Source organism: Rhinoderma darwinii, chromosome 3 (assembly GCF_050947455.1).
Source record: "Rhinoderma darwinii isolate aRhiDar2 chromosome 3, aRhiDar2.hap1, whole genome shotgun sequence".
NCBI lineage: Eukaryota > Metazoa > Chordata > Amphibia > Anura > Rhinodermatidae > Rhinoderma > Rhinoderma darwinii.
The window spans coordinates 290,677,508-290,695,292 of NC_134689.1; the positions used below are offsets into that span (position 1 = coordinate 290,677,508).

Here is a 17,785-nt window from a genome sequence, read left to right on the forward strand (position 1 = left end):
AGACTCTGCACCGGCTAACATTAAGCCTCGCCTTAGTAATGGAGGTTGTCAATCAGCCAGCGGCCATTACTAAGGCGGTGATAATAAAGTTTAAAAAGATACAAGCACATAGAAATTTTTTTTATTGAAATAAAAACACAACCCCCATTAACCATTTTATTGAGAATAAAAAAAACGCCGTCATTGAAGTCCTCGTATCCGAAGTCCAACAACCGAACCTGTAAAAAAAACACAAACACACAAAAATAATCAGTAACACATAAAGAAGCAAAATTATTATTCTTACCTTTCCTGGGTCCAGCGCTGGAGCCGCAATGTCAGCGAGCTGGGCCCTGTATCTAATCCTATCATGTGTGATACAGTCTGCTGAGCTGTGTATCTAATCCAATCATGTATGATACTGTGCTGGGCCCTATATCTAATCCGATCATGTGTGATACTGTCTGCTGAGCCACTGTATCTAATCCTATCATGTGTGATACTGTCTGCTGAGCCACTGTATCTAATCCTATAATGTGTGGTACTGTCTGCTGAGCCACTGTATCTAATCCTATCATGTGTGATACTGTCTGCTGAGCCACTGTATCTAATCCTATCATGTGTGGTACTGTCTGCTGAGCCACTGTATCTAATCCTATCATGTGTGGTACTGTCTGCTGAGCCACTGTATCTAATCCTATCATGTGTGATACTGTCTGCTGGGCCACTGTATCTAATCCTATCATGTGTGATACTGTCTGCTGAGCTGTGTATCTAATCCTATCATGTGTGATACTGCCTTCTGAGCCACTGTATCTAATCCTATCATGTGTGATACTGTCTGCTCAGCCACTGTATCTAATCCTATCCATAGTTTATAGGGTCGTAGTGCTATAGATATGCTATGCTGTCTCCTATACACACACTTTTTTTTGGGGCGGACACATATGTATTGGGGCTATTTCCCGGACATTTTAAGCCCTGAGGGTATGTTCACACGGCAGCGTCTGTTACGGCTGAAATTACTGTGCTGTTTTCAGGAGAAAACAGCACCGTAATTTCAGCCGTAATGGCATGTGCAGGCGTCTTTTGCTGCGTCCACTACGGAAGTAATTGAAGCTGGTTTTCCATGGAGTCCATGGAAAACGGCTCCATTTACATCTGAAGAAGTGACAGGCAGTTTTTTACGCGCCGCCTTTCGACAGCGGCGCGTAAAAAAAAATGACCATCGGCACAGAACATCGTAAGACCCATTCAAATGAATGGGCAGATGTTTTCCGACGCTTTTGAGCCGCATTTTCGGATGTAATTCAATGCTAAAACGCCCAAATTACGTCCGTAAATAGTGTGTGTGTGAACCCAGCCTTAGTGACGCCCCGGCTGCTAGTGCTGCATTGTTGGGTCACTTAGGAGACCCAGCGATGCAGCTGAAAGCGGACCGTCGGCCATGAGAAGTTTGCGGGGTGGGGGGGGGGGGGCCCTGGCACATTATCTGCACAGGGGCCTTTTGCAGTCTGTGTCCGCCACTGAGTGAAATAGATCTTTTTGCCTCAGCCACCACCAAAAAGTTTGTTTACAGAACTTGGTCTCAAGGGGCATGAAGAGTGGATGCCTTGTCCTTTTTATGGACCCACCTGAAGAACCTTAATGCTTTCCCTCCTCCAACACTACTGTCTCAAGTGTTGCAGAAGATTTAGGAGGATCAAGTAGAAGAAATAGTACTAGTTCCCTTAGGTACCCCTCAGTTGGACAACAGACTGTTTTCAGGGATCATAAGATCTCCCGGCCCAACTTCCACATTTAATATGGATAGTAGTTCTGATAGGTTCGAGAAGGAGAAGAGCCTATCAGATGTTAACCAACTACTCTTTGAACCCTAGAACTAGGAATAGATAAAAAGTTACTATAGATGAATTTCAGACCTGGCACACAATACTGCAGCCCAGCCGCTATTCTTTTACTGAAGCTATCTGCTTCCGGGAAATCGTCCGGCGCCCGGAGGCAGCCGGAGTGGCGGATCGGTGCGGGATCCGGGGGTCGGACACGCACCGATCATATACTGATGACCTATCCAGTGGATAGGTCCTCAGTTGTCAGAAAGTGGTACACCCCTGTAATCCCCTCTCCCAACTCGATGCGGCTCTGGAGTTCCTAACTCAAAAACTTCTGGCGGGTTTGGCTTGCAACACTACTAACCCAATGGGTTCTGCATTAAATTTGTTAATACACTTATCGAGAACAAACTATGCCTTAGGTTAATTAAAAGATAGATACATGGATAGATAGATAGATAGATAGATAGATAGATAGATAGATAGATAGATAGATAGATAGATAGATACACACACGGATAGATAGATAGATATTTGAGGGAAAAAAGTGTTTTATTATTACTATTAGGGTATGTGCACACACACTAATTACGTCCGTAATATACGGACGTATTTCGGCCGCAAGTACCGGACCGAACACAGTGCAGGGAGCCGGGCTCCAAGCATCATACTTATGTACGATGCTAGGAGTCCCTGCCTCTCTGCAGGACAACTGTCACGTACTGAAAACATGATTACAGTACGGGACAGTTGTCCGGCAGCGAGGCAGGGACTCCTAGCGTCGTACATAACTATGATGCTAGGAGCCCGGCTCCCTGCACTGTGTTCGGTCCGGTACTTGCGGCCGAAATACGTCCGTCAATTACGGACGTAATTAGTGTGTGTGCACATACCCTTACTGTTCTCCCTCTCCTGACAGCCTGCCAAGAGAGGGAGAAGTTACAGCAGGTCTGCGGGTGGGGGCTTTTTTTTCAGCCATGTGGCCGGGTCACTGACGGAAGTGCCAGTAGTACTGCCCTGATGGCGGCCCTGTTTCCATACTCCGAGGAGCTAGTTGTCCACTAGGAAAACATTCGTCAAGTTCTATAGGCGTCTTTCCGAAACACAACGCTTTGAGTTTCTCAGAGCTACCACCAGCAATGTTCTCTCTAAACCTTGGCCGCTCCGGAGCGGTGCAGTTAGGGAGCAGGGCAAGTCTCCATCAATGGTGGGCGATCTGATGACCAAAAGTAATACCCCCAGTTAATGCTAATATAGCGACTAAATAAGAGAATAAGAAAACTTATTTTAAATTAGTTTTAATTACTTTTTTACATACTATAATATTACAAGTCCGCCAGTAAAATATACGACAGTTATAAACACCAAGAAAAGGCATCAATGAAAGAATCCCTCTCTTATACCACTGTCCCTGTAAATAGCGCCACACTGCCCCCTGTAGATAGCGCCACACAGACTCCCTGTAGATAGCGCCACACAGACCCCTGTAGATAGTGCCACACACACGCACCCCCTGTAGATAGTGCCACACCCCCTCGCTGTAGATACTGCCACACACAGCCCCCCGTAGATAGCGCGACACAACCTCCCTGTAGATAGTGCCACACAGCCTCCCATGTAGATAGCGCCATGCAGCCCCCTGTAGATAGCGCCACACAGCCCCCCTGTAGATAATGCCACACAGCCCACTGAAGATACTACCACACAGCCCCCTTGTATATAATGCTACACAGCAATCCCCTCCCCTTGTACATACTGCCACACAGCAATCCCCCTCCCCTTGTATATACTGCCACACAGCAATCCCTCTCCCCTTATATATACTGATACACAGTAATCCCCCTCCCCTTGTATATACTGCCACACAGCCCCCTTCCATATACTGCCACACAGCAATCCCCCTCCCCTTGTATATACTGCCACACAGCAATGCCCCCTTCCCTTGTATATACTGCCACACAGCAATCCCCCTCCCCTTGTATATACTGCTTCACAGCAATCCCCCTCCCCTTGTATATACTGCCACACAGCCCCCCTCCCCTTGCATATACTGTCACACAGCCCCCTTCCCCTTGTATATACTGCCACACAGCAATCCCCCTCTCCCCTTGTATATGGTGCTACACAGCGATCCCCCCCTGTATATAGTGCTACACAGCCCCCCTTCCCCTTGTATATAGTGCTACACAGCCCCCCTCTCCCCTGGTATATACTGCCACACAGCAATTCCCCCCTGTATATTACTACACACCAATTCTCCCCCCAGCATATATACTGCCACAGTAATCCTCCCTCCCCTTGTATATGGTGCTACACAGCTCCCCTCCCCCTTTTATATACTGCCACACAGCAATTCCCTATATATTACCACACAGCCCCCTCAAACAAAAAGATTGTGCTTACCTTGCCCCGCTCCCGCGACGGACGGAGTACTACACTGCCTCTCTGGTGGTACGCTTGCGCAGACCAGTGTGATGATGTGACGTCATCACGCCAGCCTACGCAGGGAGTCTTCCCTGTGCCTTATAGGCTGCAGGCCTAAGGTTGCCTGCAGCCTATAGTATTCATTTGTATCTTGTGTCCTGAGGAAGCACATACAAGTAAATGTGTCTGTCACTAGCACCGCAGCCCCCTCCAGTGCTAATAATGCCACTGCATCCGCCCGCCACCCGTGACAGTGCGCGGGCTTTAAACTTTAGTGAGCGGGCGGACTGTGGAAGGTGTGCGGCCGCGCAGCTGCGCTCCTTATAGGGGACACTGACAACCAGGTGTGTGTTGCTCTACCCATTAGCTGGTGCTAGGTGGCTGCCTCCCCGATGAACAAAGTACAGTTTTCAGGAATCTTTGACCTGCAAATGGTATTTGTTCTAGGTGGAAGGACAGCCACCTAGCAACAGCGACCCTCCCATACTCCCTCCCCAACACGGTTCTCCTGTGGTAGCTGCCTACTTATTGTCTCTATCTTTTAGGTCAGCAAAGATACCAGAGACAAGGGAGTCATCTGCAAGCTGAATCAGAGAAATAGACACTGAAGCTTCACTCCTAGACTGAGACTTACTTCACACTACCAGGACCCTTCACCTATGTATTACTTGTCTTGACTTCCTAGCTCAGTAGTTTCTCTATCAGCCATTCCTAGATAATAAAGATGTCTGTTAGACTTCATCTAGAACGCTGTTTTGATCTTTTCACAGCTATTAAAGTACTCGTATAGCATTACCGGGGATTTGGACTAGCCATCTTGCCTCCTTGGAAAAATTCTGAGGCGAGTTCCTGCTCTCTCGTGACAACACCTCCCAGGATTACGTGACCAGCGGCCACGATCGCGTATTAGACGGACCAGGGAGACTGCCGCCTGCACCCATTAGCTGTTGCTAGGTGGTTGTCCTTACCCCTAGAATCCTGCAAACTGTGCTTTACAGCCGTGATGTACATTAGTACCAGCCATTATGCTCATCTGCTACCAGCTATAATACCCACATAAAACTAATTATCAAGCCAATATTATACTGGACACATTAGCAATACTCATACCTCCCAACTTTTGAATTCGGAAAAGAGGGACATTTTAAGCCACTCCCCTAACCACGCCCAATATCCCGCATCAACACATCAAATCACGGCCAGATCCTTCTGCAAATAACACGCACACATTCTCACTGCAGATCTCTAGACTGTCTGGATATCACAGATATTATGGATCCGGTTATATCGTCTTTATGTTACTTTTCCTATCTTGGGTATAACATTTGCTCATCCCGGCGGCAGCAGCTGCTGCAGGACAGACCAAAAGGCTGAGAACAATGAAAGTCAAGAGGGAGACCCTGTGGTTGATGACTTTTCAATTTACAGGTAGCAGAGTTACATGATGGGGATTTTTTTTTCCAGTTGTGTAACTCTGCTACAGGTCAATAGAAAAATCATCCACCAGAGCCCCCCTGTAGATACCGTGTTTCCCCGAAAGTAAGACAGTGTCTTACTTTCTTTTTATCCCCAAAAGCCCCACTATGTCTTACTTTCGGGGTATGTCTTATATTGGAAAAAAATTGTCGAATTATTTATTTATTTTTTTTCACAAACTTTATTTAACTGTTTTACATTTTTTTTTTTAGTCCCACCAGGGGACTTCACTATGCGATGTGCCGATCGCATATATAATGCTTTGGTATACTTAGTATACCGAAGCATTATTGCCTGTCAGTGTAAAACTGACAGGCAACCTATTAGGTCATGCCTCCGGCATCGCCTAACAGGCAGATGCTGAAGGCAGACCTGGGGGTCTTTGTTAGACCCCCGGCTGTCATGGAAACCCGACGGCGACCCGCGATTTGTTTGCGGGGGCGCCGATCGGGTGACAGAGGGAGCTCCCCCCTCTGTCAAACACATTAAATGCCGCTGTCACTATTGACAGCGGCATTTAATGGGTTAAACTGCCGGAATCGGCGCACGCTTCGATTCCGGCAGTTGCAGCAGGAGCCAGGCTGTGTATAACAGCCGTGCTCCTGCCACTGATGGAGACGTATGGAGAGGGGGGCGGCGCGGAAGTGGGCAGGAGGCGGCAATACCCCCGTGTTTCCCCGAAAGTAAGACATATGTCTTACTTTCGGGGTACGGCTTATATTAGCCGACCCCCCTGAAACCCCCGATACGTCTTACAATCGGGGGTGTCTTACTATCGGGGAAACACGGTAGCTCCAGACACAGCCCCCCTGTAGATAGCTCCACACACAGCCCCTCAGTAGATAGCTCCACACACAGCCCCCCTGTAGATAGCTCCAGACACAGCCCCCCTGTAGATAGCTCCACACACAGCCCCCCTGTAGATAGCTCCACACACAGCCCCCCCTGTAGATAGCTCCACACACAGCCCCCCTGTAGATAGCTCCACACACAGCCCCCCTGTAGATAGCTCCACACACAGCCCCCCTGTAGATAGCTCCACACACAGCCCCCTGTACATAGCTCCACACACAGCCCCCCTGCAGATAGCTCCAGACACAGCCCCCCTGTAGATAGCTCCACACACAGCCCCTCAGTAGATAGCTCCACACACAGCCCCCCTGTAGATAGCTCCAGACACAGCCCCCCTGTAGATAGCTCCACACACAGCCCCTCAGTAGATAGCTCCACACACAACCCCCCTGTAGATAGCTCCAGACACAGCCCCCCTGTAGATAGCTCCACACACAGCCCCTCAGTAGATAGCTCCACACACAGTCCCCGTGTAGGTAGCGCAACACAACCCCCTTATACTTTGTGCCACATTGCCGCCAGAGCGGAGAGCGGTAGAGGTAGCCGGCACTACTGCTGCCACTCTATGCTCTGCTTTGTCATGTGGACAATCACCGTTTCCCACCAATTCTTAGTATTTTTAGTTATGCATGGCTACAATGATTGGTAAAAAAAAATGTAGTCAGAACTTTTTTTTTGTTCTTAATCAATAAAATGCACCTCCCCATGGTGCCCCCAGGTAACCACCTACTCCCGTAACTCTCCTCCCAGAGCTGACCTCAAGAAAATAGAAGCAGACTAGAACTATTACGGTCACTATAGAGGGTATTTACAATGGCTGGTCTGGAGGTTATAACATTAGATTTGACTACATATTCGCTTTTTATTCCACTAACAGGACACTTTTTTCTTTTAGAGGAATTGTCCACTATTTCTCCTATGTGCTGCTCTCTCCTCGCCCCGCCCATATAGATCAAGGCTCGTCCCTGTGGGGCGGGGCAACATTCCACTGCGCTCGCCGCTCCTACCCTGTGACTTCCTCACAGCACGCTGCGCGCTCCTTCGACGCCTGACGTCACGCGGACACGTGACTGACAGCCGCGAGCTCGCAGTTCTCCTCCTCCTCCTCCTTCAGTCCGGAGTGGTAGCTCCATTATGAAAGACTCATCCTCCGCTGAGTCCGGAGCGGAGACGGCTGCTGAACGCACTCTTCGATCGGCTAAGGGATATTTCCCCACACAAGACAACTCCGATAGATGGCTGAACGTCCCGGAGGAGGCCTACCTGACGCTTCACGGTGAAGAGAATGGTAGGCAGCTGCATACAGGCCCCGGCCGGCATGACACCGGGCTACAGTGCGGGACATGGGAGGAGGGATGTGTGACAGACCCGCAAAGAGGCAACTACAGGGAGACACGTTGTGTGCGGAGTACTCCCCACTGACCGCTGCCTCCATGCACATGCTGCGTATTATCCTCAGGAGATCTGCTGCGGTGACTGTTCCTTCCCTGTAGACGTGTCCTGCGGATGATTCTCCAGTCGTGTGCACAGTGATCTGCGTTATTACTGTTACATGCTCTCTCTATACACAGTGATGAGCTGTAGTCCCCGAGCTCTGCCACTTCTCTAACATCCTAATATACTGCCTGTATGTGATGTGTCGTCCTTGGGCAAGGTGTAAATAAACACCCGGGGCTGGCAGCAAACTACTTAAAAGGGAACCCTACCTCCAGTTATCTCCTGAAGATCTCATTGGGTGGCTTCAAAGATTACTCCTAGGACGTGTGCGGATCTGTCACTTGGAATCTATGTGGCAGTGCCATAGCTTGTCAACAGATATCTGCAGTTGGGATGCCTCTTTAAGATCTTGTTAGTGTAGATTTTAGGAGCCAATGATACTTCAGGGGCTAAATTTACTTTTTTTTTTTTTTTAAGAGGTCAATTAATGGAATTGTGAAAGCATTTTTAGGAGCATTATTTGTTCTGGAGAATCCCTTTAATTGGTGTGTTCTGTATGATTTTATGCATTGTATTTATATGATAACATCTTTGAGCGTTACAGATTATTCTTCTGCTGTTTAATACTACAGTAGTACTAAAAATCCATAGTTCACACCGCACTGTGTGTACTAGGACCAATGTACTGTGCAAAGAAACCCTTAATGATAGCTATGTCCTTTTTAAAGGCCTTTCTAGTGGTGTTTCTGGGGAAGAGTCCTATCTGTTAGCAGTGCCCTGCTGTCCCAGTGGTGCCACTGACTTGCTACAGCTCCCCTGAATTCTTGATGCCTTTATCTAAAGTGCCACTTTGTAGAACAATCAAGTAAAAAGAAACCAGGATAGAGAACAGTTTGTTACCCTCTCCTGTCTACTTACTCCTAAAAAAAATAAAAATAATAATTTGCCCTTCTGTTTCCTCATTGTATCTGTCCTTGAGAAAATTGGTGACAACCAATATGGCCGCCATAACTGCTCCAAAAGGTGTCACCCAGAACCGCAAATTGTCCTAGTTCTGCAGTGATAAAGGAGCAGACTTCACTAGACAGACTTGAGGTGCATGGGTCTGGGAAAGTTGGTTGATGCCCAGCTGTACCCAGATGCAAATTTAACTTAAAGGGGTATTCCCATCTCAAAAAATGTAGGCAACTAAGACTCTGCCTGGATGCGGCAGCCAGCGGGCATCTCGCCAGGCAGGGTCAGGAGTGCATCTATTACATATTTATGGCATATCCTGTGAATATGCCATAAATGTCTGAGATGGGAATACCTCTTTAATATAAATGTTACTTGTATACGCAGCAATGCTGTGCATCGATCCTGTATGGCGGCATGTAGAGTGCCTACCGGTTAGTATTACATATTCTCCCCTATTATGTTATGTGATGCTGCATGCCACTTTTTTTTTTTTTTTAAATCCGGGGGCACAGTATGGGCTCATAGCCGGGTATAGTCACTGCATTAGTAATCTGTCATGATCCTGAATACATCCATGCTCATAGGGTCTGAGGACAGTCTTCTGTTTGCTGATACGTGTATAGCCCTTTGAGTTAGGCACCATGCACACGACCGTGCCCGCAATCACGGCCCGCGATTGCGGGCACGGCCGGCCGCTGACTGACAGCCGCATTTTCGGGCTGTGCTCCCATACAAAGTATGGGAGCACGGCCCGCAAAATGCGAAAGAACGGACATGTTCCATAATTCCCGGAACATTTCCACGGCACTGACACCCTTCCGTAGTGCTACGGAAAGGTGTCAGTGTTCAATGAAAGTGAATGGCTCCGTTTTTGCGGACCGCAATTGCGGTCCGCAAAAACGGAGGTTTTTTGCTGTCGTGTGCATGGGGCCTTAGGCCCCAGCACACAACGTTAGTTTTCATCTGTAATTATGGATGAAATTGCGGACCCATTCGTTTCTATTGGCCACGGACACCTTTCTGTATATTTACGGATGTCTGTCCGGGCCATAGAAATGATCCGCAAAATATGAAATGTACTATTGCGGCATGGACTCGCCCATAGAAGTCTATGGGTGGTTCCACAATTGCGGGCGGCTATGGATGTGTCATATCCGTATTTGCGGACACTAAAACCCCTTACGGTCATGTGCATGAGGCCTTATTTTGTGTGTAAACGGTGAATATTCGCTGAGAATTTTTGAGTCGTGCCACAGCCTGTCACTGGTGAAGTGGCCGGGCTGCTGTGAAGGCAGTGGATATATATATATATATATATATATATATATAGAATGTATGTTGGTCCGTTCATGGTGGGGGACATGAAGGGGCATGTTTGACTATTACAGGTCATTCCTGAAATCCTCCTGTGAATGGCAGGAACTATAAACTGCTATGCTGGAGACTTCTGCATGTGTTCGTTCATATACTAGTCATTTTACTTATAAAATAGTTAACTACGGCACGCAAAGAACAGAAAGTACGGCGCCAGCTAATGTCCACAAGTTTACAGCACGTGTTCTCCAGTTATCGCTTCCTGTAAGTCATGTTGCAACATCCACTGGGGCATTATCTGTTGAATCTGCCTGATGTGGTGAATGAAGGGTTAAGGCATGTCGCTTCACCTTTTGGGGTTGTTTTCCTTGGCAACTAGAAAGTACCTGTGCTTAGAGCAGACTTTAGGGATTAAAGCTGACAAGTGCTTTATTGTCCTCACATTGCAAGGGCTCCTCTTTCTGTAGGGACTTGTGACATATTTGCATTCAGATGAAATGCCCGCTTCTCGTCAGTTGCGAGGCATTGTCCTGGGTGTATTTTAGCTTATAGGAGCCTTTCGCAGTACATGAGATGTATGGGTGTGGACTTTTCGACGTGCTCCCTATATTTGCTGTGGTGATCCATGGAAGCTGCTGTTTTGATATCTGCTCTATTGCTTAACCCCTTAGTGACCACCAATACGCCATTTCACGGAGGTCAGTAAGGGGCCTTAACCCCTTAAGGACGCAGCCTAGTTTGGGCCTTAAGGCTCAGAGCCCATTTTTCAAATCTGACATATTTCACTTTATGTGGTAATAACGTCGGAATGCTTAAACCTATCCAAGCGATTTTGAGATTGTTTTCTCGTGACACTTTGGGCTTCATGTTCGTGGTAAAATTTGGTCGATATATTCAGTCTTTATTTGTGAAAAATTGCAAAATTTAGAGAAAATTTACAAAAAATAGCATTTTTCAGAATTTAAATGCATCTGCTTGAAAAACAGACGGTTATACCACCCAAAATAGTTACTAGTTCACATTTCCCATATGTCTACTTAAGATTGGCATCGTTTTTTGAACATTATTTTATTTTTCTTGGACGTTGCAAGGCTTAGAACATAAACAGCAATTTCTCATATTCTTAAGAAAATTTCAAAAGCCTTTTTTTGAAGGTACCGGTTCAGTTCTGAAGTGGATTTGAGGGGCCTATGTATTAGAAACCCCCATAAAACACCCCATTTTAAAAACTAGACCCCTCAAAGTATTCAAAACAGCATATAGAAAGTTTTTTAACCCTTCAGGCATTTCACAGGAATTAAAGCAAAGTGGAAATGAAATTTGCAAATTTCATTTTTTCTGCTGAATTTCAAATTTATTAATTTTTTTTCTGTAACAGAGAAGGTTTTACCAGAGAAATACTACTAAATATGTATTGTCCAAATTCTGCAGTTTTTATAAATGTCCCACATGTGGCTCTACTGCGCTCGTGGACTAAAACACAAGCCCTAGAAGCAAAGAAGCACCTAGTGCATTTTGAGGCCTCTTTTTTATTAGAATATATTTTAGGCAGCATGCCAGGTTTGAAGAGGTGTTGAGGTATCAAAACAATGGAAACCCACCAGAAGTGACCCCATTTTGGAAACTACACCCCTCAAGGAATTCATTTATGGTTTTTGTTATCATTTTGACCGCACAGTTTTTTTACAGCACCTATTTGAATTGGGTTGTGAAATGAAAAAAATGATATTTTTTCCAATAAGATGTCATTTTTGATCAAAATTTCTTATTTTCACAAGGAACAACATACCCCATTTTGTTGCCCAATTTGTCCTTAGTACGGCAATACCCCATTTGTGGTGATAAACTGCCGTTTGGGCCCATGGGAGGGCTCAGAAGGAAAGGACCACCATTTGGCCTACTGGAGCTTTTCTGGTGCTAAGTCATGTATGCAGAAGCCCCTGAGGTACCAGTAGAGTTGAAACCCCCGAGAAGTGACCCCATTTTAAAAACTACACCTCTTAAGACATTCATCTAGAGGTGTAGTGAGCATTTTGACCCCACAGGTACTGTGTAAAAGATAATGCGCAGCAGATGGTGCAGAGTGAGATTTGCAATTTTATATATATATATATGGCATGTCAGTGTCCGATATAGTGTGCCCAGCATGCGCCACCAGAGATATACACCCCTTAAATTGTAGTGTGTGTTCTCCTGGGTACGGCAATACCCTACATGTGGCTGTTATCAGCTGCCTGGGCACACAGCAGGGCTCAGAAGGGAAAGATGAGGGGGGTAAGCTGTGCAGAGTGCATCAGGGTAAATTAAAAATCAAGGGATGTATGATACATTTTAAAACATCTTTTATACAGAGCCCTGGTTTTTCGGGACACGTGTCACATTGGTATATTGTGTTCTTCCTTATCCCCCTCTTATAGCAGACTCTGCACCTCTTTTGACTCTTTCCCTTTCCACCGGTTTGGGGAACTTCTCCTGGAAAGTGTTGCCCTGGTACGATGCGTGTGGCCTCGCTTCCAGAAGTACTGGGTGCCCCCCCTTCCTGGTCCCTAAAGATTAGATCTTGAAATTCCAGGAAAGTTCCCCTCTGGCCTGCACATCGACGTAGCACGTACGCATTGTACAAAGCCATCTGTATGATGTGCCCGGCCAGCTTCTTATACCACACCGCATGGCGCTGTAGGGCTTCAGGACTTGATTTGACAAGTCCTTCCCTCCCATGTACCTATTGTAGTCCAGATTGCAGTCTGCTTTGGGGGTGGCCTTTCCTTCATATATCCTAAACCTGTAGGTATACCCTGATGCTCTCGCACAGCTTATACATCTTCACGCCATACCTTGCCCTCTTACCCGGCAGGTACTGGCGGAATTGAACCCTCGCTTTAAAATGTACCAGGGACTCATCAATAGAAATAAACTTCTCGGGGGTGTATGCTTGGGAAAACCGGGCACTGAAACGGTCTAATAGGGGTCTCCGTTTATACAAACGGTCAAAATGGGGTCATCTCGGGGTGGGCACGACTCATTATCAGTATAATGTGAGAAGCGAAGTATTGCCTCATTTATTTATTTTTTTAGGTTCCAGTTCAGTTCTGAAGTTGCTTTGAGGGGCCCATATATTAGAAACCCCTATCAAACACCCCATTTTAGAAACTAGACCCCTCAAAGTATTCACAACAGCATTTAGAAAGTTTATGAACCCTTTAGGTGTTTCACAGAAATTTAGAGCAAAGTAGAGGTGACATTTACTTTTTTTTTTTTGTCAGAAAATCCTCTTTATACCATTTTTTTTATAACACAAAAGGATTTACCAGAGAAACGCAACTTAATACGTATTGCCCAGATTCTGCAGTTTAGAGAAATATCCCACACGTGGCCCTCGGGCCGGTAATGGACTGAAGCACCGGCCTCCGAAGCAAAAGAACACCTAGTGGATTTTGAGCCCTCTTTTTTTTATTAGGCACCATGTCCGGTTTGAAGAGGTCTTGTGGTGCCAAAACAGTGGAAAACCCCCAAAAGTGACCCCAATTTGGAAACTAGAGACCTTGAGGAATCCATTGCAGTTTTCATGTCATGCATGCGACTTTTTGATCAGTCTTTATTCTATTTTTATGTGGCGCGGTGACTAAAAAACCGCAATTCTACTATTGTTTTTTTGTTCTATTTTTTTCACAGCGTTCACCGTGCGCTATAAATGACACATTCACTTCATTCTGCGGGGCGATACGATTACGGCGATACCAGATGTTTATAGTTTTTTTATGTCTTATGGCGTTTGCACAATAAAATACGTTTTGTAAACAATCATTCACTTTTTGTGTTACCTTATTCTAAGAGCCATAACGTTTTTATTTTTCCTTCAAAAAAGCCGTGCGAGGACTTATTTTTTGCGTAACGAACTGTAGTTTCGATCAGTACCATTTTTCGGTACATGCGACTTTTTGATCTCTTTTTATTCCATTTTTTGGGAGGTGAAGTGACCAAACAATTGTGATTGTGGTGCGGTTTATTATTTATTTTTTTTACGGCGTTCACCGCGCGGGATAAATAACGAAATAATTTTGTAGTTCAGGCCGTTACGGACGCGGCGATACCAATTATGTACAGTTTATTTGTTTTATTTATTTATTTATTTTAATAATAAAGACTGACAAGGGAAAAAGGGGGATTTTTACTTTTATTACTTTTAAAACTTTTATTTTCTTATTTTTACACAACTTTTTTTAACTTTTTTTTTACTTTTTTACTTTGTCCCATTAGGGGACTTGAGGGCAGGAGGTCCTGATCGCTATTCTAATACACTGCACTACATGCGTAGTGCAGTGTATTAGAACTGTCAGCTACTCACTGACAGCAAGCATAGTGGGTCCTGACTCTGTCAGGACCCACTAGGCTTCCGTCTATGGCATAGCCGGACGCCATTTTTTGGTGTCCGGTTGCCATAGTCACCATCGCCGGCCGCTATCGTGTAGCAGGCCGGCGATGGCGGATTAACCCCTAAGAAGCCGCGATCGCTATTGAACACGGCTTCTGAGGGGTTAAATCTGCGGGGACCACCGCGATCGGTCCCGGCACATTGAGCAGTGATAGTCTGCTGTCGGAAACAGCAGCTATCACAGCTCATGCACGCGCCCCGCGCGAACAGCGCCGTGTTTACTCCATGACATACTATTATGTCATGGAGCGCGAACGATGCACTTACCATGACATAATAGTATGTCCTGGAGCGTTAAGGGGTTAAAGGGAACCTGTCACCAGCATTTTAGCTATAAAGCCAGCAATACCTGGTGAAAGTGGGTGAAAAATCATTGTCATCTAAGCTATAAATATGTTCTAAGTAAGCTCTGTAGCTTTAGTATTCCGTTTTTCAGTGGTCGCACGCCGTATGCAAATGAGCAGAAAAGAGTCAAATCTTCATCTGAAAAGAGTCAGATTTTCATTCCTCCAGCATCTCAGAGTGGACTCCACCTCCTTCTTTTTGATTGACAGCTCCTTAGCCAGTCAGGGCCGGACAGGTGGTGGCAGTGGGCGTGGTTAAGAAGCTGCATCCCAGAGGGAAAAATAATTACCATAAAAGGCGGGAAAAGTTTAAACGACGATATTTACCGACAGAGGAGGACTTCAGGAAAGAAGAGAACAGGAATGAACTCTGGACAGCTGCGGCCATTGAGGGGTCAGGCTAGTTTAACAGGTAAGATGTTGATGACAGGATCCCTTTAAGCTACGCTGCCGCTTTTTCACAGCAGCCTAGTCTGGTAGTTAACGAGTCTGACAGCCGGGCTCCTGCTCCAACGGTAGCGATGAAAGTTTAGTAAGATCGTGGCCGTTTAACCCGTTAAATGCTGCAGTCGATAGCGACCACGGCATTTCAATAATTTACAGAGGGAATGAGCTCCCTCTCGCACACATCGGTGGCCCGCAAATGCAAACGCTGGCCTCCGATGTGGTGTCATGTCAGCTGGGATCTAATAAAGGCCCCCAGGTCTGCCCTGGCAATGTGCCTATTAGAATGTGCCGGAGGCACGTCTTAATAGAGTGCCTGTCAGTTTTACACTGACAGGCAATAATGCTTTGTTATACTAAGTATAGCAAAGAATTATAGCAGCGATGAAAAGACCGCAAAGTGAAGTCCCCTGGTGGGACTAAAAAAATAAGTAGTGTGAAATTAAAATGATAAAGATTACAGTAAAAAAAAAAAAAATTGTTTCCCATAAACGGTGGTTTTACTTAACGTGTAAAAAAAGAAATAAAAGTACACATATATGTTATCACCGCGACCGTAATGACCCAAACAATAAATTTCACATGTAGATTAAACCGCAAGGTGAACGCCATAAAAAAAAACCCCGCATAAAATCCCATGTACCCCAAAACAGTCCTGCAAAAAAAACAGCCCTCCCATCACTACATTGACGGTAAAATAAAAGAATTACAGCTCTTGGAATGCGACGAGCCATTAAAAAGTACAACTAATCCCACAAAAACAAGTCCTCATACAGCTATGTCGATGGAAAAATAAAAGTGTTAGCTCTTTGAATGAGACACTAGAAAAAATAAATAGCTTGGTCATTAGGGCCTAAGATAGGTTGGTCACTAAGGGGGGAGGGTGGGGGTTACTTTTCCTGCAAAAATTACCGGCTCTTCCTTGGATGTGACCTGCACGAGTAATATCCTAGAAAATGGAGCAACGGTAAAGTGCTGCCGTGGTGTATTCCTTGTCACGGTATGGAGGGTGTATCGGGGCAGGACGCCTCTGATCGTGACCAGATTTGTTTACTTTGGCTGGTAAAGACGAGAGGAGAATCCCTTTTAATGCTGTGTGACACGGGACATTAATCACTTTACAAATTTGCTGTAATAAAATATCTATGGCCGCATTGAGACTGTCCCCTAGTGTCATCCACAGTCACCAATGTGATTATTTCCCATAGAAAGTAACATTGTAACTCCATCACAATTCTACAATGAACAACAGTCTCAGAAGAATTCATCATAGGACTATCCTGAGGCTGGACTATCCAACGTTCTGCATTTCACTATTGCTCTTAGGATTGATAAATCCCAGGAGCCACGACTAACTTTTTAGTTTACTCGCTGTTGACGTTCCAAATGATGGGCTACTGAAATAAACAAATCGACTTCTATAGTGCTTTATCTGGCTAGAAAAGTCTGCAACGTTTTCGTTAATCCATGCCTTAGGAGCTGCAGTAAGTCCGTCTCCTTCCATAGGGTGGCTTGAGTCACCCAATGGGGAGATTTATTAAGACTGGCATATTAGATGTGCATAATTTATTTAGAGGTGCACATCTCTAGCTGTCCGTGCGCCTGAAAGGGAAATCTACGTCAGCTACGAGCTAGCGCCAGTTTCTTATGTAAAACCCACCCCCATTTTGGAAGAGTGTAAATGCATCATCGTAAGGCGCAATTTTTTGTGCAAGTTCTGACTTAGGCTACATACTGACATTGCGGAATTTGGTTCAGAAAATCTGCCTCAAAACCGCAGGTAAAATGATGATTTTTTTTTTGTTTTTTTCTTATGCATTTTAGGTGCGTTTTTTTTTTTATGTGGAATTGGTGCGTGTTTTTGTTTTTTTAAAATTTTAAAATACGCACTGCAGGTCAATTGACATGCAAAAAAAATAATTTGCAACGTGTAGATAACATTTCTTGAAATCTCATTTACTTTGCTGGTACTGTATTACACTGCGGATTTGCAAGTCCCCATGTAACACGCATCTTGTGCCTTTGGCCTTAAAGGGGTTTTCCCACGAGTGACATTTATGACATATCAACAGGATTTGTTACACTATTTTTGTAACTCCCGACTATAAACTCCGGACATGGCCGGGAGTCGGTGACCTCAGACAAAGCTAGAACAGGGTTTAGGGGGCCCCGTTCTAGAGATAGGTGCCGATCCCAGAGGTGGGACCTGCATCTATCTGACATTTATGAGACATCCTGTGGATATGTCATAAATGTCCCTTGTGGGAAAACCCCTTTAAAGAGAAAACTGATGT

General features: G+C 45.5%; 1 protein-coding gene across 1 annotated transcript in view; it reads left to right on the top strand.

Annotated features, from left to right (window-relative positions):
* Positions 1-7,626: 7,626 nt before the first annotated feature.
* TRPM7 (transient receptor potential cation channel subfamily M member 7) overlaps positions 7,627-17,785 on the top strand; it is a 128,498-nt gene continuing 118,339 nt past the window's right edge. Inside the window, exon 1 of the mRNA XM_075858058.1 lies at positions 7,627-7,851. Within this exon, the coding sequence (XP_075714173.1) occupies positions 7,849-7,851 (3 nt within the window). The 5' untranslated portion in view covers positions 7,627-7,848. The remainder of the gene's footprint in view (positions 7,852-17,785) is intronic.